The sequence below is a fragment of the Struthio camelus genome, chromosome 6, assembly GCF_040807025.1.
Source record: "Struthio camelus isolate bStrCam1 chromosome 6, bStrCam1.hap1, whole genome shotgun sequence".
NCBI lineage: Eukaryota > Metazoa > Chordata > Aves > Struthioniformes > Struthionidae > Struthio > Struthio camelus.
Genome location: NC_090947.1, coordinates 27,741,118 through 27,761,643, shown reverse-complemented (window position 1 = coordinate 27,761,643; position 20,526 = coordinate 27,741,118). Strand labels below are relative to the sequence as shown.

Below are 20,526 nucleotides of genomic sequence, written 5' to 3'. Positions count from 1 at the left end.
GGCAGGCGGTGCGTGCAGTGGGGCCCCGAGGGCCGTTCCCCCAGGGGACCCGTTTGCCCAGGCTGGACGGCGCAGCGGCACGACCGCCCCGGGTGCCAGCCCTGCGCTCCCGCCGGGCCCCCCCCAGGGTGGAAGAAGCCACGTCAGGAAAAGCAGGATGTTTAATGCAGAGCCCTGAGGCCGGAGCAGGAGCGGGGTGGGCCCATGCGTCCTGGGGGAGGGCTACCCCATCTGCCTGTGCAGCATCCATGTCCTGCCTCTGGCCGCTGCCTCCGCGGCTCCTAGCTCCCTGCGGGGAGGAAGGGTGTCAGGAGCAAGGAGAGGTGGCGCAGCCCGGCGGCCGGCGGGGAAGCCAGCGGGGGGGGGGGGCAGACCCCACAGCCCCATACCCGCCTGGCTGCCCCCACCCCAGGGAGCAGGCCCTTGCCCACGGCGGCGGGAGCCCGGGGCCGGGCACGGGCGAGCTGCTGGGCACGCACCTCGCACGGTGAGCTGGGCCTTGGAGCGGGCCTGGCCGAGGCTGACCTTCACCACGCCGCTCATGCCGGCGGCCGTCCGGCACAGCGTCAGCCGGTGCACCCTGCCCTGGCTCTCCATCCTCACGTGCGCGCCGGCCCGCAGCACCTCCCCGTTGAGGCTCCACTGGGGCGCCCAGGCCAGCGTCCCCGACACCTCGCACTCGAACCGAGCCTCGGCCGGGGCCACCACCTCCACGCTCCGCAGCCCCCGCAGCACCTGGATGCCCTCCGCTGCAAGGCACGGCGGCGCCGTCAGGGCCTGGCTGGCCCGCGACCCCCGTCCCGGCGGCTGCCGCCCGCGGCCCCCGCGCCGGCTCCGCTCCCCGCGGCTCACCCTCCACGAGGAGGCGGGCGGTGGAGCGGTCGTCGAAGGCGTCGCAGGTGTACGAGTCCTCGTCCTCGGGGCCCACGCGGTGGATGACGAGCGTGCGGTAGCAGTCCAGGTTGCAGATCTCGTACTTGTCGCCGGCGAAGATCTCGGTGTCCCCGCGGAACCAGCGCACGCGGCCCCGGGCGTGCGACACCGTGCACTCCAGCGTGGCCTTGTGCCGCGCCAGCACCGTCTTGTCCCGCAGCGGCTTCACGATCCGGATGGGCAGTGCTGGCGGGGGGGCCGTGAGCGTCGCCCCGCTCCGCCGCCCGCCCAGCTGCCAGCCCCGCCAGGGCTCCGGCGAGCAGGCGCCCTTGCTGCCCCCGTGCCCGGCGCCCAGCCGCGCGCCCCTGCCTGCCCCGAGCCGCTTACCTTCCACCCGCAGGTTTGCCTCCGAGACGGCCGTCTTGGCCACAAAGCGTATGAGACCCGCGTCCTCAGGGCGCGCGCCGCAGATGAGCAGGAAATGCTTGGTCCCTGCCGAGGGAGGTGCTGGGTGAGGGAGGTGGAGACGGGGCGCACAGCAAACGGGGCTCAGCGGACCCCCCCGTGCCCCCCCAGCCCCACCGGCATTGCCACACAAACTCCTCTCTCCGCCTTGGCTTTGCTTCAACTCACCCCTTCCCAGCACCCAAATGGCACGAGTTAGCAGGGCCGGATCAGGGCAGCAGCAGCCTCTGCCCCTTGCTCATGCTCGAGCCGGGCAAGTGGGGACCAAGGGCAGCTGCAGCCGCGGGGGACGCGGGACAGCCTGCCGGGAGCGGGGGCAGCACTGCAGCCCGGACCACCGCGGACCACACGGTGCCAGCGGCACGCTCACCTTCTTGCCGTATTTTCACTGTGCTAGTGACCTTGATTTTCTCGCCGTCCCGGAACCACTCGCCCTTCACGTCCCCGTGCGACGCCTCGCACGTGAAGACGGCGTTGTCGTTCTCCGGCACGCAGGCGTCCTGCAGCTCCTGCACGATGCAAACCTGGCGCTCTGCGGGAGACAGGGGCAGGGTGCTGGGTGCCCCGCCGAGGGGGGCCAAGGGTGCAGACGGGGGCCCAGCCTATGGGGACGATGCGAAGACCAGCCCGGGGTGACAGGGAAAGGAGGGTCAGCGAGAGGCTGTGCAACCTGGGAGCAGGCAGGAGAGGAGTCCCAGAAGGGTCCCGGGGAGGCAGCGAAGGGGAAGGGGGGCACTGGCCGAGACAGCTACATCGGGAAGGACACAGCTGCACCAGGCAGACACTGCCGGGACCCGCCGTGGGTGCCTTTGCACCCCCCCGGCACCCCGAGCGCTGTCCGCCCTGCCATACCGTGGACATGCAGCGTAGCGGAGGCCCGGCAGTCGCCCGCGTCGCAGGTGTAGACGCCGGCGTCGGCCAGCTCGCAGCGGCTGAGCTGCAGGAGCCGGCGTCGGCCCGCCGAGTAGATGCGGCAGTGGGGCCCCGGTCGCAGCTCCGTCCCGTCCTGCCCCGGAGAGCACGCGGTCGGGGGGTGCCGGGGGGAGCGGGGCAGCACCCGCACTGCTGTTCCCCCCCCCCACGTCCTCCGGACGGGGCAGGGGCGAGCCCTCACCTTGTACCACTTCACCTCCGCGGTGGGGCGAGACAGCTCACACTCGAAGCTGGCAGCCCCCGTCTCCGGGACCCCCAGGTCCCGCGGGACCTTCACCATAGTGACAGGCGGCTCTGCGGGGAGAGGGTGTCTCAGCATGGGGCAAGGGCTGCGCACCTCAGGGCGCTGCTGGGGCCACGGCCCCTCCACTGGGGACCGTACCCCGCACGAGCAGGCGGGCGCTGCAGCGCAGGGTGTCAGCGGTGAAGGTGACGGTGCCCGAGTCCTCCAGCGTGAGCCGCTGCAGCGTGAGGCTGTGCGCACAGCCCGTGGCGCTGATCCGGCACGTGCCGCTGGGCTTCACCCGGATGCCGTCCCGCGTCCAGACGCCGGGCACGCCGGCGTGAGACAGCTCCAGGTGGAAGGTGGCTGTCTCCTTCTCAAAGGTCTCCACGTCTGCTAGCGGGGTCCGGATCGACACCTTCCGCGCTGCAAGGGATGGGCACCCGTGTCCACCACTGGGTGCCGGCTCCCCTGCCGCAGAGGCCCCCGGGCGCCCAGTTTTGCTGCTGGAGGGATCGCCCAGTCTCAGCCCTCCTTGCCAGGCTCCTGCTGGCAGCGCTGCCCACCCCGACCCCACGCACAACTCCCTCTTCGATCTCCGCCACCAGCCAAACGCCCAGCCCTGCCCCAGCTCCCCTCTCTGCCCTGCGCCACCCTTTCTGCAGACCGGTGCCTCGCAGCCCCTGTCCCCCCGCCAGCGCTGGCGGAGGGCCCCGGCGCGGCCGCGCGGCCAGCACCCAGCCGGCGCCGCGCGGTACTCACGCTCGACGCACAGCTTGGCCTGCGTGCGGTCGTGCAGGCTCTCGCAGCGGTAGGTGCCGCGGTCGGAGGGGCTGAGGCTGCGGATGGTGAGGGTGCGCCGGCGCCCCGACTCCTGCAGCTGGTACTTGCCGCCCGGCTGGAGGAGGACGCCCTGCTTCATCCACTGCACCTCGGCGGCCTCGTGGCTCACCTCCACCTCCAGGCACACGTCCTGCTGCTCCTCCGCGGCCACGTCCTGCAGCCGCCGCACGAACAGCACCTGCGCCTCTGCGAGGCCCGCGGGCGGCATCACCGGCTGGCCCCACGCCGAGGGCCCCCCCCCCGGCTCCGGGCCGCTGGCACGGGCCACCACGCGCTGCGTCCCGCCGGCCCCGCCGGCTCCTTCCCCGCTCACCTTGCACGCTCAGCCGGGCCGCGCTCACCAGCCCCTCGGCATTGGCCGTCACGGTGGCCGCGTCGGCCAGCTGGCACTGCCGGACGGTGAGGCTGTGACACAGCCCCTTCCTCGTCACCACCAGCCGCTCGCAGGGGGCCACAGCCTGGCCGTTGAGCTGCCACGTCAGGGCCACGTCCTCAGGGGACACCACGCACTGGAAGGTGGCGTCCTCCCCCTCCAGCACCGTCACGCTGTGCAGCTCCGCGATGATCTCCACCACCCTGGGGACTGCGGCAGGGCCGTGACCCAGCAGCGGTGATGCCCTGTCCTGCAGGGCCACCGAGCATCTCCGCCAGCCCTGCCGTCGCTGGGCGCTGGGCACCCCCCCCGCCGCCGCCCCGTCCCCTCTCCACCCCGCAGGGCGCCAAGCCTGGGGCTCACCCTGCACCGTCAGCATTGCCAGTGTCCGGTCGTCGTTGGACTCGCAGGAGTATTCGCCGGCGTCTTCGGGCCCCACGTTGCTGAGCACCAGCGAGCGCTCTCGCCCCTCCACCTTGATCTCCCGCCGGGCGCCGGGGGCCAGCTCGCGCCCGTCCTTCAGCCACACCACGTCGCCCTTGGCCTTGCACAGCTCGCACCACAGCACCACCGTCTCGCCCTCGTGCGCGTGCACGTCCGCCAGGCCCCGCAGGAACTTCACCAGCAGCTCTGCCACACGTCCAAGGGCCACGCGTCGGCACGCGCCGCCACGGGCCCGGGGCGTCCCGGGCACCACCCGCCTCCGGCGGCCCGGCCCCGCCGCTGCTCACCTTTGACGCTCACGTCGAACTGCATCCGGTCGTGGCGGGACAGGCAGGTGTAGACGCCCGCGTCCTCCTTGCTCACGTTGCTCAGCACGAGGCTGTGCACGCGGCCCTCGCGCCGCAGCTCGCAGCGCTCGCCGGCCGCCACGGGCTGCCGCGGCCCCTGCCAGCTGACCGACGCCGGCTCTTTGGACACGATGGCGGAGAGCACCGCGCTGCCGCCCTCCAGCACCAGCAGCTTCTCCGGCTGCTCCTGCTTGTTCACGAACAGCACGGGCGCCTCTGCGGCAGGGCAGAGCCGGGGTCAGCCGCACCGCGGAGTGCACGGGCAGGCGTGCAAGCGGCCCGAAGCATCCCTGCAGGGCCGGGGCCGGTCCTGCCCCCCGCCTCCCCCCCCCCCGCCCCGGCATGGGACGCCCCCGTCGGGCTCACCTTTCACGTGCAGCGTGAAATGCACTTCGTCGTCGCCGGCGTCGCAGAGGAAGACCCCGCTGTCGCCCAGCTCCGTCTGCTTGATGGTGAGGCTGCGCGCGGCGCCCTCGCTGCACACCAGCAGCCGCCCGCCCGAGCGCAGCACCCGCCCGTCCTTCTGCCACTGCGCCGCCGCCGTCTCCGGGGACAGCCGGGCCACCAGCGTCACGCTGTCCCCCTCCAGCGCCTCCACGGGGCTCTGGGCCTCCTCCTTGTTCACAACGCGCACGGGCTGGGCTGGGGCGCGGGGGACACGGGCAGGGCTCAGCAGCGTGCCCGCAGGGACAGGGCAGCCGGGCTGGCGCCGGGGATCGCTGCGAGCCGGCGGCGGCAAGGCTGTCTGCGAGCCGCTGCGGGGCTGGCTGTAGGTTGCATGGCTGGTGGTGGGACCAGCTGTGGGGCTGGCTCTGGGTCGCCGGGGGGCAGGAGCGCCGGCTGGCTGGGCCCAGCAGGGGAAGGGGCTCCAGCAGGGATGCTGGCTGAGCCCGTCCCTCCTCCATCCGTCCCGGCACAAGGAGCTCAGCTGCGGGGTGGGGGACCATCGCTTTGGGCCCCTCCGGGGAGCCGGGACACCTGCCCGCGCCAGGCGCGCTCCCGTCCCGCACCGCCCTTTATCCCCGTCTGATAAAGGGCTGGGCTGAGCTCAGCCCTTGGCAGCCGAAGCAGGAGGAGAGGCGCCTGGGAGCCAGCCAAGGATAAATTTAGCCAGCCCCTGCCTGGGGGAGGCAGGAGGTATGCGTCTCGCCATGACCCTGACAGGCCCCTTCCTTGCCGGCGGCTCCTGCGGGATGTGGCTGCGTCTCAGGGCAGCCCTGGGCTCGCGCCCCCCCACCGCCGGCAGCCCTCCCCGTGCCTGCACTGGGGCGCAGCAGCTGCTCCGCTACAGCGAACGCAGGATAAGTCACAAGAAAGGACACGGTGCCCGTGTGGCAGGCTGGATGGAGCTGCCATGGGACCCAGGGCTCTGGCACAGCCCCACCGTGCTGGGGGTCCCCGTGCAAAGCCCCAGCCCGAGCGAGGGGAGGACAGCACCGGGCACGGCCCCAGCACTGCCTGCTCCCTGGGGTGCCGAGCTCCTGCCTCTCACCTGACACCTCCACGCTCATCACCATGCGGTCACTAGCAGCATCACAGACGTAGCACCCCGAGTCACTGGGCTGCATCCCAAGGATGGTGAGCTTCCAGAGTGCCCCCCGGGCTTCAATCCGGACCCGCTCGCTGGGCTGCACCTCCTGGCCATCCTGGAGCCAGCGCACAGTGGCATCGGGCCGGGACAGCTCGCAGGCCAGCACCAGGTCCTGCCCGGCCACGAGGCAGCGATGCTCCACAGCGCCTGTGTTCCCTACGATGGTCACCGGTGGCTCTGGGGGCCGGAGAGAAGGGCTGTCACTGCAGGAGCAGCAGCCCATGACACTGCACTGGGTACAACCTGGCAGCGCCGGATGCAAGCTACCCAGCCCAGGGGTGCAGGGAGAGGTGTCCTCAGGCTGGGGGTGCCCCACAAGACGGCCCTCGTTTCCAGGGCAAAATAGGAACAAAACCTGCCCCACAGAGCAAAACAACTCTTGGCTTCAGCCCTGAGCTGCCAGGGCCAGCTCTGGCTGCAGAAAAATATTGCAGAGCCTGCAGGAGAGGAAATATTATTGCATCTTTTCCTGTTGCTACCCATCCCAGTCCCTCTCCTGCACCAGGTGCCCTATGCACCCGTGAGTCCCACTGCAATGGCTGGATCCTTTCTGGATCTTTTCCAGCTGCAGAGAAGCAGTGCACAGGTTTCCACAGAGCTCCCAAGTGGGTGCAGTCAGCTCAGAGAGGGCTGCAGGGCTCCTTGTCTCACCCCTGCATCCATTCTGCATGTACTGAAACACATCCCAGCCCTGGGACCTCCCTCAGCACTCGCCCTGCTCTTTGGCTCCACGCGGGCAGCGAGGAGAGTGCCGCTCACCTTCCACGGTGACGCAGAAGATGATGCTGTCATCGCGGGTGTCACAGAGGTACTCCCCCGCATCCCTGCGTGTCGCACCCAGGACGATGAGCGAGCGGCGTGCCCCGTCTTCCTCCAGCCGCACGCGCCCCGTGTCCTGCAGCTTCTCCCCGTCCTTGTACCACTTCACCTCCCCATGGGCGTGCGAGAGGTGCACCTCCAGCACCAGGTCCTCCATGGCCTGGCAGTGCCGGCGGGTCGGCAGAGCGTCCCTCTCCAGGATCCTGACCAGCGGGTCTGGCAGCACCAGACACCAGCAGAGCTCCATTAACGGTGGGCTTAGGAGTCCCTTGTGCAGGGTTTGGCTCTGAGGAAGAGCCATCCCATGGAGAGCAGTCCTCAGGGCTGCCCCCCAGCACTGTCCATGGCAGGGAAGCTGATGGGACCCTGCAGCCCCCAGCCCAGCACCCTCTTCTCCAAGATCTCCAGGTCTACACCCCAAGCACCTACTCCCAGGCTCTTCCCCAGCCACTTGCTCACCTGACACTTGGACAGTGAAGGTCACCGTGTCATCAGCAGTGTTGCAGACGTATTTTCCCGAGTGCTCCGCTCGGGCGGCAGGGATGAGCAGGCGCCGGTGAGCACCCTCCTCCTCCAGCACCACACTGCCCCCCGCCTCCAGCCTGATGCCCTCCTTGGCCCAGCACACGGGTGCATCTGCACGGGACAGCTCGCAGGCCAGTGTCACCGTCTCCCCCGGGGAGGCCTTCACGACGGGGGGAGGTCTCCGTGGCTGTAGGATCTTCACTGGCAGCTCTGCAAGGAGAGCATGGCCCTGGTGCAAGGCAGTGCAGGGACCATGCAGCCCAGGAGATGCCTCTCCTGCCAACCCCAGGTGAGTGCCACACTGGGCGGCACACAGCCCGTGCACCCAGGAGACCACTCGGGCAGCAGGGCATGGGCTTCTGTCGAGGTGTCCGTGGGATGTGTCACCATTGGGGGACAGAGGGGACACAGAGGCTGTGGAGAGTCCTGTATGGGACATGCACAGCGCACAGGCTGTGGGAGCCAGCAGGGGCCACATCCCACCTGAGTGCGGGGTCCTTCGTTGCACACTGCAGGCAGGTACCTGCTGTTTGGACGGGGATGCAGGCACAGCGCTTAAGTCTCTACGTTTTCCTGTTGCAAGAAGGGACGTGGCGAAGAGCGAGCAGCAGCTCCACAGCCAGCCGGGGAGCAGCCTGAGCAAGTCCTTTCGCCCAGGCTGGGAAAGCCCTGTGGCTGGGACCCCCATCAGTGGGGCCTGGCTCCCAGCTTACCTGACACGCGGACATCGAAGGAGACGGCCTCATCCCTGCTCTCGCAGATGTACTCGCCCGCATCCTCTGCGCTGGCCTTTGGGATGATGAGGCGGCGCCAGGCCCCCTCTGCCCGCAGCAGAAGGTTGTCGCTCTCATCCACCTCCAGCCCGTCTTTGAACCAGCGCACGGGAGCGTCCGGCACAGACAGCTCGCACCTCAGCTCCACAGGCTCCAGGGCCAGCACTGGCAGCACCAGCGAGCGCTTCAGTGGGTGCAGGATCCTCACGCGTGGCTCTGCCAGGGACACAGAGGAAGGGAGTGAGACCTGCTCTCCGCACGTCCTTCAGGCTCTGCTGTCCCCAGCATTCCTGTCACCTGCCCTACATGGTTACGAGGCCAGGGAGGCTGCAGGCTGCTGCAAACACCTGCCATGCAGTGGGACCGCAGCGGGGTGCCCCAGGCGCACCGCCAGAAACCCCCGTCCCACTGGGCAGGGTAGCGGTGACAGTTCCTGGAGCAGGGACCCAGCTGATGGTGCACATACTCACCCAGGAAGGGCAGAGAGTTGCTCGAGGGCAGCGCTGGAGCCCAGCAGGGCAGGAGGTGGATGCACTCGCACAACCGCCCCCGAACACCGGGGGGCTTGCAGCAACACAGCTGCAAGCTCTCCCCTGCGACGCTAAGGGCAGGGAGGCAGCGCTGGGGACCACATGGAGCAGAGCAGGGGCAGCGCGGACCTTCCTGGCAGGACATCCCGGCCATGTCACCCACCTGCCACCGTGACGTTGTAGGAGGCAGAAGCGTCGCCGGCGTCGCAGACGAACTCCCCCGCGTCCTGCGGCCGGGCGCAGGGCAGCACCAGCCGGCACCGCGGCCCCTCGCGCTCCAGCACCAGGCTCTCGCCCACCTCCACCTCCAGCCCGTCCTTGTACCAGTGCACCGGGGCGTCCGCGCGGGACAGCTCGCACCACAGCACCGCGCGCTCCCGAGCCGCGTAGGCGTGGGGGGCGTCCTCGTTGGAGCTGACGATCCGCACCGGCGGCTCTGGCAGGGGACACGCAGGGCTCTGCTGTGACGCCGGCCGGGGGTGTGGGTGACCCCAAAGCCGTCTCTCAGCACGGCCCCTGCAGGAGGACGGACGTGAAGCCTGGGGCACAGCTCACCGCTCACAGTGACCGCGAAGCTCACAGCGGCGTCTCCTGCCTCGCAGGTGTACGTCCCCGCGTCCGACGGCCCCGCTGAGCGGATGAGCAGCCTCCACGCGCATCCCTCCGACTGGATGGCCAGGGCCTCGGCCGGGACCACCGCCTCCCCGTCCTTGAGCCAGCGGACGGGGGCGCCCGGCGGGGACACCTCGCACTCCAGGAGCAGGGGCTGCCCCGCCAGCAGCGTCCGGCGGCGCTGGGCTTCGGGCACCGGGGCGATGTGGACCTGCGGGGCTGAGAGGAGCGAGATCCCTTGTCACTTGGCCGTCGTCCTGCCTGCCCTGCTGCGCCCCATCCATGGGCACGGGGCCGGCACCGTCTCAGCCCCGCAGCGCTCACCCTTGCAGGTGACAAACGGGGGAGCGCGGCGCCCGGGGACGGAGGCAGCGTAGCCCCCGGGCAGGCGGCACGCAGCAGGGTGCAGCGGGGCGCGGGGCTGGGAGGGGGCAGCAGGGCAGAGCGTGCTGCCAGTGCCTCGGGATGCGGCCCGGGGAGCAGGCGAGGAGAGGGACAGCGGGGAGGCAGGGAGGCTCTGGAGGAGCTGAGGGCAGGGGAGACGAGGGGGAAGGCCAGGGCAGAGGCGAAGAGGGAGAGGGACCGCACCGACCTGCCACCGTGACGTTGTAGAAGACGGAGTCGCCGCCGGCGTCGCAGACGAACTCCCCCGCGTCCTGCGGCCGGGCGCAGGGCAGCACCAGCCGGCACCGCGGCCCCTCGCGCTCCAGCACCAGGCTCTCGCCCACCTCCACCTCCAGCCCGTCCTTGTACCAGTGCACCGGGGCGTCCGCGCGGGACAGCTCGCACCACAGCACCGCGCGCTCCCGGGCCGCGTAGGTGTGGGGGGCGTCCTCGTTGGAGCTGACGATCCGCACCGGCGGCTCTGGCAGGGAGAGATGGTGGGCTGAGCCACGATGCAAAATCCACGGCTGGTGACTGTTAGTGGTCAGACCCCAGCGTGGAGCAGTGACTTCACAGATTCATTTATTTTTAAGCCTAAAAAACACCACCTAATCTACGTCTTGCAAAACACCAGCTGGTGGGCTGCCCTGGGCCAGCTGTGCCAGGGAGCTCGCATGCCTCACATCCCATCTGGGAGCCAGCATGGGGAAGCATCTTGTTTTGAGTCTCGCCGTATATCAGTCTGTTGTGTCAGACCTCAGCAAGTCCTTGCTCCCCGCACGGGTGCCTGGCACCGCTGCGCCTCTGGGAAAAGTCCCCCGAGGGAGGCAGAGGGCAATGAAATGGGTAGGAAAGCAAAAAGCTGCAGGACCGTTTGCAGGTGTGCACAGTGCTGGCATGTCCGGGAGCCTGCACATGGCCCTTGTGGCTTCCTTACTGGGGGAAGCTCCCACTGCTCCGACTGTCTCCCCAGGAGCCGTCTTGGATGGCTGTTGGGTGCCACCCTGCGCTTTTGTCTCAATTCAGAGCTTTGCTTTTGCTTACTCTGCAATGCAGGCACACAGCTCGCTTGCAGACCGCTTCCCCATCTCTCCTGCTCACTCTGACCCAGGACACCGTACTAGACTTTAGCGCAAGTTAAACACCACAATTAACACATGTAACCTCAGCCTGCCCACAAAATATTTGCCAGTGCTCACAACTCTCTGTTAACATGCATTAGATTCATAAAGTCCAGGAGGGGTTCCCATATAAGCATTAGGTAACCAGCCCTCCTCTCCCTTGGGAGAAGGCCTCAGGGGGTCAGGATGTGGCTCCTGTTTGCAGTAGCCAACACTATGTGCCTGACCATGCACCAGTCGACCAGTGGCTTCTTCATCATCAGGGCTGTGAGATTCAACATGCTGTAGGGGCCCTGGACTGTGCGCTGGGTGCTCAGCCCGGCTCGTGGGTCCATGCGGGCATGGGGCACAGCCAAGACCAGAGCTGAGGCAGCAGCTGAGCCCGTGAGAGCAGAGCACGAACTGAGCACCTGGCACATCCACCGGATCAGGAGAGGCCCTTGCTACAGGCTCTCAGCATTACGTCTCTGACCCCTATTTCCCCTTGCCCCATAAGCCGACTTCAGACAACCGACTGCTTTTAAATCCCTGGGAAGTGCAGAGGAAAGCCCATGGCTTGGCCCGCCTGAGCAAGACAGGCTGGGAGCTCCAGAAGTCTCTGATGCAATGGCAGGGACAGTGCAGCTTTGGGGCAAATCCACGTCCCGCAGCATGCCAGGAGAGCCCTGCAGAGGGGAAGCCTCGGGCAAAAGCTGAGAGGGTGCAGCACGCCAGGCCGTGGTGAGCCACGCTGCTCTGGCTCCAGCCCCACCGATGGCTCCAATGGAGCCAAAACACTCAGCAGCTGCCAGAAAACCCAAAGGTATTTGGGGATGGCCAGGCTTTAGGCAGCTGGACTTGTGCATTGCACCAGCCTGTGACGGGGATAACTCGGATGCCTTGGAGAAATCCAAGCATGCCATATCAACAGCACTGCTTTTATCTGCCAAACCTGAAATTGTGTCAGAGAAGTCCCCATTTAAGCCTTCTGTCACTCGCCGCTCACACGCTGCCTGGTGCTGATTACACTGTTAGCCCTTCCTCAGTGACCGAGCCCTGAACTAACAGTCAGGCTCTTTAAGACTCTTCAGCCTAAGTTATGCAAAGCTGCTGAGCTGAAATATTGAACTTCAGCAGATGGTGTTTCCCCCCTCTTATGTTACAGATGCTGAACTTTCCACGCCTGTGCACTGCTGCAGGATGGATGATGCCTCCTCTCTCTATCCACAGCATTACAGCCACAGCTGATCACCCCCGGGCGGGTAGGGAGGGTGTTTACAGTCCATCCTTCCTGCTGGTGATTTTGACTCTATCATGCTAAAAGCCCTTCTTTCTTAATCCTCTTGGCAATTACTATTTCACTGATTCTTCTAGCATCTTGTGTCACTCATCGCATTTCCACGCTTACATCCCCTGCGATTAATCACACTTCTGCACTTATCCACATGTGAGCATTGCGGAGAGGTTTTTATCACTGCGGTCACATCACCTTTTAACCAAGCTGTATTTCTGCCATGGGTAGCTTCCCTGTGCTTGTGGAACTGCGGGTTTTGGAGCCAGTGACCGCAAGTTTTTTGGTCATTTTCAGTTTTCATTATCTTTTTCCATTTGCGCTGCTACCCAGCAATGCTAACGACTGCGTTACGACGGGGGAAAGTCACTGTGTGATACTGTCCTCGGTTTGCACAAAGTAAACACAACCGAATCATTGGTATCCAGGCAACCACTAATTTTTAGGTCAGCAATTAATGCTGTCCATCACAGTGATGTCCAACAGTGAGTCACCCCACACCAGGTGCTGGCCACCCAGTGCTGGATACTAACACCTGCTATTTTTAGGAATGCAGAGAAGGTCTTGTTTACTGGCCATGGGAGAGGTCCAGCAAATGTTACCCGGTGTGGGGGTGCTCAGGACCCAACATCAGTGCCCAAGCATTACAGATCGATGCCCGAGAAGTGAGCTGCCCACTTCGTAGGTAAGCTTGGAGGTCTTACCCAGCAAACTCCTGCTGCTGCAAAGACCTCAACCCAGCAGAATCACTGATGAGGAGCCAGTAAGGACGTATGTGATGTGAAGAAGGAGACACTAACCCCTTTCCCTTTTGGCACTGCCCATGCAAGGCTCGGCGGGCCTGCCCCATCCGCCACGTGGGACATCAGGAGGGCAGCTGCTGCTCCATGACACGCAGGGTCCCTCCCAGCACGCTCCAAGAGGAGCCAGCCATCGTGTCCCTGTCCCTCCCACCCTGCAGAGCTGCTGAAACTTCAACCCAGCCCCTAAACAGAGATCCTGCTGCCCATAGATAATCTCCAGCGAGAGGTAAGAGGCAGAAGGCAGAGCGGCCTCGAACTGGGTCATGGCAGAGGCAGGGTGCGAGTTACCAGGTAATGAGTGTAAATAACGTGTTGTCTGGAGGAGCACCCAGAGAACCAGAGGGGCAAAGGATACAAGTCACAATAACACGGAAAGACAAGGAATGAACAGGAGACCATGGAGACGGGGGGAGAGAGGCCAGGGATGGGCAGAGATGCAGCAGATGGGAGATGGCCCCAGGGGCTGCAAGGTGGCAGGAAGGAGAGGACAACTGGACACCACAGCAGCAATAGCAGACAGACATGCTCCCCAAGCTCAGCACTTCCCACAGCCACTGTGTATCCTTGCATGTCCAGCGAGCAGCTCATAAAGTCTCCTGTTGAACAAGCAGGGTCTTACCCTGCTCTCGCAGACTGCAGCCCATGAGGAGGCACCCTGCGCTGAGCACCACAGGGAGCCCATGGAGACATCACCCCACGAGTACATCACTGACCTGCAGCCCGCTGACCTGCAACCCACTGACCTGCCACCGTGACGTTGTAGAAGACGGAGTCGCCGCCGGCGTCGCAGACGAACTCCCCCGCGTCCTGCGGCCGGGTGCAGGGCAGCACCAGCCGGCACCGCGGCCCCTCGCGCTCCAGCACCAGGCTCTCGCCCACCTCCACCTCCAGCCCGTCCTTGTACCAGTGCACCGGGGCGTCCGCGCGGGACAGCTCGCACCACAGCACCACGCGCTCCCGGGCCGCGTAGGCGTGGGGGGCGTCCTCGTTGGAGCTGACGATCCGCACCGGCGGCTCTGGCAGGGGACACGCAGGGCTCAGCACAGGGATCTCACTGTGCAGAGCGACGGCAGCGTTCAGCCCCTGCCGCTGGGACCAGCATGAGTTAAGAAGAGGGGCAGGGGCACTGCTGTCATTTCTGACCGCAGCGTTGTGCGCTGAAGGATTTGGTTTCAGGGAGCAGGGAGGTGCGTGGAGGCAGGGGGCAAACATCTCCGCACATGGATACTGGAGGAAAAAAGGTAAGAAAAGAGGCAGAGAAGGCATGATGGTAGCGGGAAGGGAAGAGGAGTCTCCTGGGCACATGCCTGCCCTGGGCCTGCTGCGAGGTTTGGGAAGCAGGGGCTGGGGGGCTTTACCGACCGCCAGCTCCTGCTCATGCGGCTACAGAAGATGGGGCCCAAGCTCCCACACACAGTCCCCAGCTCACCAGTCACAGTCACCACGAAGCTCACAGCATCATCCCCGGCATCACACGTGTATATGCCGCTGTCCGAGGGACCAGCAGAGCGGATGAGCAGCCTCCGCACATGGCCCTCCGCCTGCACGGCAATAACGTCGTCCAAGGGCACGGCCTCCCCGTCCTTGACCCAGCAGACGGGGGCGCCCGGAGGGGACACCTCGCACTCCAGGAGGACGGGCAGCCCTGCCGGCTGCTTCCGGAGGCGCTGGGCCTCGGGCACCGGGGCGATGTGGACCTGCTGGGCTGAGTAATCGTGGAGGGGTAAGAAATGGGTCCGGGCCCTCGCTTGGCCAGGCAAGCTGGGAGAGCCCCTCAAGTCCCAGCTGGTTGGACCTCAGCACGAGCATGAGGACAGTGTGAAATATCGCCACCCTAACCCGTTGGCAGTGGGTGCTGCTGGACACTCCCAGGGTGCTGGTGCCCAGAGGCTGTCCCGGTGCTGCTCACCACCCCGTATCTGCTCTGCCCAGCATCACCTGTAGTTAACCCATCCCTACCCCGGGCCAGGGGTGCATGTTACATCCCTGGTCGAGACTCAGAGCCGACAGGCACAAGAGCTCCTGGGCCACTGCTGTGGTACCAGGACAGCACAATGCAATGGAGCCGTGCCTTGGCGTGAGGGCAGAGGGCTCCCAGCCAGGCTGGGCAGATAAGGAACAGCCTTACTCCAAGCCCTGGAGGGAATCAGGTGCCCAAGTTCTGCACAACTCCTCTACGGCCCACAGTGCTTAGAGGTGCTTTGTGCTCCGCAGGTCCAGCTCAAAGGAGCAAAGCCAGTCTTTCTTGCAGGAAGCCAGCACTCCCTGACCTGGGGCTGGGAGGCAACAGCACGTCAGAGGCCACTCGCCCACCTCCTGCTCCTGAGGTGACTCTAAGGAGGGGGTGCTGGACATGGGAAAAAGCCCAGGCAACCCACAGCTCAGGAGGGGTGACTGCAACCGATGTGCCATCCTCCATCCCGTGCTGCTCTCTTCCCTGCCAGACCCCAGCCCTGCTCACCTTGCACCTGGAGCGTGGCTGAGTCCCGAATGCCGCTGGACACAAAGGTGACCTGGGCCCCGCTCTCCTCCAGCCGCACTCCCCGGATCAGCAGGGAGTGCTCCATTTTGCAGTGCTGCACGCAGTACCGGCCGCCTACCGCCTCCTCATCGCCCAGCCTCACGCCGTTCAGGAACCAGGCACCCCGCACCGAGGCAGAGAGCTCCAGGGAGAAGTGCGCATCCTCACCGTCCCGCACCCGCGCGTCCTGCAGGCCTCTCTCCAGGCGAGCTGCCGGGACTGGAGCAGGGCAGGACTCAGCCCCAGACAGCAATGGCACGTGCCAGGGGCCAGCAGACCCCAGAAGCATGCTGACCCTGGCTGCCTGCTGCCCCTATCCAGCCTCCAGGAGCATCTGGGACCCATCCCCTTGGACTGTGTCAGCGGAAAATTGCCCTGCAGCTCCAGGACCAGGCCATAGTGGCCATCCCATTCTCTCCCGGGAAGAAGAGCTTGGAAGCAGTCTGGGGTGTGTTATTTAAGTGCAGTGCTCTGTGCAGGCTGGCTCACAAGGTCAAGGACCACCAGCTGGGAAAGTTGGCGCCAACAGGCTGGTCCTGAAGGCAGGTCAAGGGCTGGTCCAGCCCATCCCAACAGATTCCTAAGGAAAGCCAGGTCTCAGCCCGGCCTGGGAGGCCCAGAGGGGGACGAAGGAAGACCCATGGCCCAGATGGAGTTGTAGCCCTCACCAAGATGCACGGAGCCGGGGAACTCCACGGGCCTGCTCCTGCCGTACTTGTTGACAGCACAGACACGGAAACGGTAGTCTGCCTCGCAGGGCACGCTGTCGCCCAGCACCTCCACCAGGCTGGCCAGGTCGGTGGTGAGGCAATGCACCCACTCACTGGTGCTGACCTCCTGCCGCTCCAGCACGTAGCTGCTGGGGGGGCGATGGTGCACGTCGGGCGCAGGGCACCACGTCAGCAGTGCCGCGTTACTGTGCTCCGTGCTCATCCTGGCCGCCACCGGGGTGCTCGGAGGGTCGCGCTTCACACCTGCAACCCACAGACAGCATTTCCTCCTCGGAGACTGCAAGCCAGGCTCCGAGCAGGGGAGCGAGGCAGGGAAAGGGGTGAGTACGGGGCTGCGCAACCTCTTCCACCGAGGATCCTCTCTCTGATGGCAGAGGCTGCTCATGCTTGGAGAGCATCAGCTCAACAGGGGCCTTGCACTCGTGCAGCATAGTGCCAAGCTGCCTGCTATGGGAAGTTGTGGAGCACCAGCAAGACTGGGGCCCTGGGGCCAGGGCCCTGCTAAAAGCCTCATTCCCCAAAGAGCAATTACAGCTGTCACATCCCCAGTGCAGTGGGTGCCCATACTGGCTCTCCTCCATGTCAGCAACCCGTGAATGGGGAGGAGGGAGGACATGGGGTCCCTTAGGAGCTTACACTTGACCCGGAGCTGGGAGGATGTCTGAGACTCCCCAACCGCAAAGGAGATGACGCCCGCCTCCTCCCGGGTGACGTGCACCAGCACCAGGAGGTGAGTCCTGCCGAAGCTCTTCAGCACGGTGTGGGACGACTCCTGCAGCTCCTGCCCGTTCCGGCTCCAGCAGATCCCCTCCACCGCCTCCCGCGTCTCCACACAGAAAGCCGCGTTCTCCCCCTCCATGACGTCCAGCTTCCGCGGCAACCTCTTCACGATCACCCCTGAGAAAAGGGCCAGGTGAGGGGTGGGGAGGGAGCAAGGGGCAGGAGAGGGGTAGAAGAAGTCTAGGAGGGGTAACAGCAGGCACGTGGAGGTGTGCGGGCAAAACAGTGGGAGGGCAGATGCAGGGGGCAGCAGGGAGCTGCCTGGCCTGGAGGGGGGAAGGTAGAGCTAGGGGAGCTGGGCCTGCCCCCCACCTCGGACGGAGACCTCAGCAACGCTGCGCCCCTTGTCCTTCATCTGGCAGAGGTAGATGCCGTCGTCGTCGGTGCGGGCGTCGCGGATGGTCAAGCGCCGCAGCACGCCGTGCTCCTCCATGACGTACTTGGGGCTGGGCTGGAGCTCCTTGTCCTCCAGGTACCAGGCGGTGGGAATGGTCTCCAGCGGCACATGGCACTCCAGCACGGCGTCCTCCCGCTCCTGCACCTCCACGTCCGCCAGCTGCACCTGGAAGCGCACGCGGTGCTCTGGAGCCAAGAGAGAGACGGGTGCTGAGGAGCGCACGGGGCCAGCACCCCCACCGCCACCACTCGGCCCCCTCCCCGTGCCCTATGCCAGCTCTCGCCGTCCTTTGGCCCTTTGCGCAAGGCTCTGCCAGCTTGAAAATAACACCAAACCCTGGGCCCCCCTGCCCCGCAGCCTCTCCTGGTCACTGGGGGCCAGTCCACAGCGCTGCTTGCCAGCAGTGGCCAAGCCCCCGCTCTCCGCCTTGACAAACGTCCCAGCTGGGACGCCTGCGCCTGCCCGGCTGCCAGCTCAGCTCAGCCCCGGGGACAGCATCGTCCCCGGCTTCCCCGGCTGTTCCTGGACACCACAGCAGACACCGCCACCGCCAGCCCGTCCCTCCAGGACGCTGGGGCATCCTCCCCCGGCCTCCGTCCGTGTCCTCCGGTCGGGCGAGGGCTCAGGCTGGATTTTCCCTGCCCTCGGCACAAGCCGGGCAGGTGTGGGCAGCACCCTGCCCTGCTCCCCACACGTGTCCCCGGCGAACACCCCCGGCGCTGGTCCGCACAGCCCCACGGGGTGGGAGAGGGCAGCGCGCTGCCCCTGGCCGCTATTTTGGGCCGCGGCAGCTGGGCGGGAGGCGTGCAGCAGGGTTGGAGCCAGACCCCCTCCCAGGAGGGGCCCTTCATGGTGCTGCAATGCCAAATGGCGCTGCAAAAGCCCCCGCTGCCTGTGACGGCCGCTGCCCCGGGGAGCGATTTCCCAGAGCGAGGGGAAACACGGCGCAGGTCAGCAAAGCCAGGCGATGCCGCCAGCACCTCAGCGGCGAGCTCCCGGGGATGCAGAAGCGTGCAGGGCAGCACGCCGCAGCAGGCGTCCGGGCAGGCGGCGCTGCGCGTGGGGTGGGTGCACGGCCGCCGGCGGGCTGGCAGCGGGGCAGCGCCAGGTGCTGCATCGCCCTCGGCGAGGGGCCGTCCTGGCATCCCCAGCTGGCAGCGGGGCTCCGTGCAGGCTTTGCCAGAGGGACGGGGCTGTCGCCAGCGCAGACGCTTGGTGCCGTGCCCTGCAAGGCTCCCAGCCAAAGCTGCTCTGCGCTTGCAGGGGAATTTGTCACCAGCATGTCGCGCCCCCTCCCTGCTCGCGGCCTGACACGCGCAGCCCCCTAGAAACATCACCCCTCTGCTTACAAGGAGAGGGGCATGGCGGGGGGACAAACACGGGAGCTACCAGCCCCTGGGGCAGCCCAGCAGCCCACGCCTGCCGCTGGCCCCGTCTCGACAGACCCCAGAGGCGCCCCGGCCCCCGCGCGCCCCCAGGCCTGCCCGAGCCCCTGGGAGGGGAGCCCAGCAGCGCTTGCTCAGCCCGCGTGCCCTGACATGCACGTGCACGCGCAGATGCGCCCCTGCTAGGCAAACAGCCCCAAAAGCACACCCGCAGCCCCCCGCAGCCCCGGCGGCCCGTGGGCCGGTACCTACCCTTCACCTGGAGCTGCACAGCGCTGAGGGTCTGGCCGGCCGTGTTGGAGGCGGTGCAGATGTACAGCCCCTGGTCCTGGGGCTTGCAGTACAGCACCTTGAGGATGAAGTAGCCCTCCCTGTCCTCGTAGACGAGGTGCCTGCGCCCCGGGGTGACGGGCTTCCCGTCCTTCTTCCAGACGATCTCCGGCTTGGGCTTGCCGGTCACGTAGCAGCGAAACTTGGCGTGCTTCCCCGCGCTCACGGCGAACGCCTTGGCGCCCGGCACGCCGGCAGGCACCTCACCGTTGGGCAGCGCCCAGCCCTCGGGCACGGTGCTCTGGACGGCGGCGTGCCGGCGGCGGTGCTGCTGCCGCTCTCCCGGCTGCTCCAGGCCGTTCCCGGGGGACCCGCGGGATCGCTCGTCTGGCAGCCCCGGCGCCAGGGGCTCGACCAGGAGCACGGCCGCAGCCAGGGCTTCCCGGGAGCCGCTCCGCGCCCGGCACACGTAGACCCCCCCGTCCGGGGGCCGAGCGCTGAACAGCTTCAGGAAGTGCCAGTCTTCAGGCTCCTTCCCCACCGAGAAATGACTGCTCTCAAAGAGGTCGGAGAGCTCGTGCCCATCCTTCTCCCAGTGCAGCACCGGGCAGGGCTGCCCTGACACCCTGCAGGTGAACATCACGTCCTCCCCCCGGCACACCCGCATCGACGAAGGCCGGACCAGGAAGACGGGTGGCTTGTTTTCATGGTCTCCCTCCTCCTGGGGCTCCCCGGCCTCCACTTTGAGTGTGGCAGCAGCATAGGTCTCGCCAACGTTGTTCTTGGCCTTGCAGACGTAGAGCCCGCTGTCCTCCGGGGTCACTCGGGAGACCAGCAGGCTGTAGACATTGCCCTTGGCCTCCACATGGAAGCGGCCTGACGGTTCGATCGGGGTCCTGTCCTTCTCCCAGAGGATGCTGGGGCGGGGGTCGCCCGCGATCTGGCACTTCAGGACGGCGTCAGCGCCGTTTTGCACCGTGAAAGTGCGCGGGTAGGCCAGGAACCTGGGTGCTCCTGCAAACCCGTCCATCCCGGCCTCCCCGGCCTCACAGCGGGCAGCTCAGCGGGACAGCAACGGGGATCATCAACCTGGAGCGATGCACGGACAGACCGGGGCTGGGGTGAGGCTCCAGCTACGGCCCTGGTGCGGGGCACCTCCGGGAGGCACCCCCTGCGCCCCGCGAGCACAGCAGGAGCACTGCATCTCCTCCCCTCGCTCCGAGCCCCCTGCCCCACTGGGCTGCAGGGACACGGGCTGCCCCAAGCCCTCCCGGGGGCGGCGGGGGCCTGAGCCAGGATGCCAGCGCCCCACGAACATGCTGTTTGCCTGACTTGGCGCTTCCCTGAATATGCTCCAGCCTCAGCCCAAACCAGCCATTTTTCTGCCCAACAGCCGTGGGAAAGGTGGCAGAAGACAGTGCTTCGTGCCCCAAGGTGCCTACAGCCCCGGCTGTATATGCGTACAGACAGGACCCCCAGCTCCAGGAGCACAGGGCCCCTGGCTGGATGGGGC

The 20,526-nt window shown here is 66.6% G+C and overlaps 1 protein-coding gene across 1 annotated transcript; it reads right to left on the bottom strand.

Moving 5' to 3' along the window:
- Positions 1-144: 144 nt before the first annotated feature.
- Positions 145-20,043, bottom strand: OBSL1 (obscurin like cytoskeletal adaptor 1). Its single transcript, XM_068949563.1, has 28 exons — positions 18,996-20,043; positions 17,274-17,543; positions 16,818-17,078; positions 16,119-16,424; positions 15,391-15,669; positions 14,359-14,634; positions 13,673-13,945; positions 9,944-10,216; positions 9,295-9,570; positions 8,903-9,175; positions 8,150-8,425; positions 7,920-8,009; positions 7,371-7,646; positions 6,852-7,127; positions 5,994-6,269; positions 4,868-5,143; positions 4,442-4,717; positions 4,074-4,340; positions 3,651-3,920; positions 3,257-3,523; positions 2,654-2,920; positions 2,453-2,565; positions 2,191-2,344; positions 1,709-1,870; positions 1,261-1,365; positions 853-1,119; positions 480-749; positions 145-289 (listed from the first exon to the last, which is right to left on the bottom strand). Exons 1-28 carry the CDS (start codon positions 20,041-20,043, stop codon positions 282-284), a joined length of 7,431 nt encoding a protein of 2,476 aa, XP_068805664.1. The 3' UTR covers positions 145-281.
- Positions 20,044-20,526: the final 483 nt, after the last annotated feature.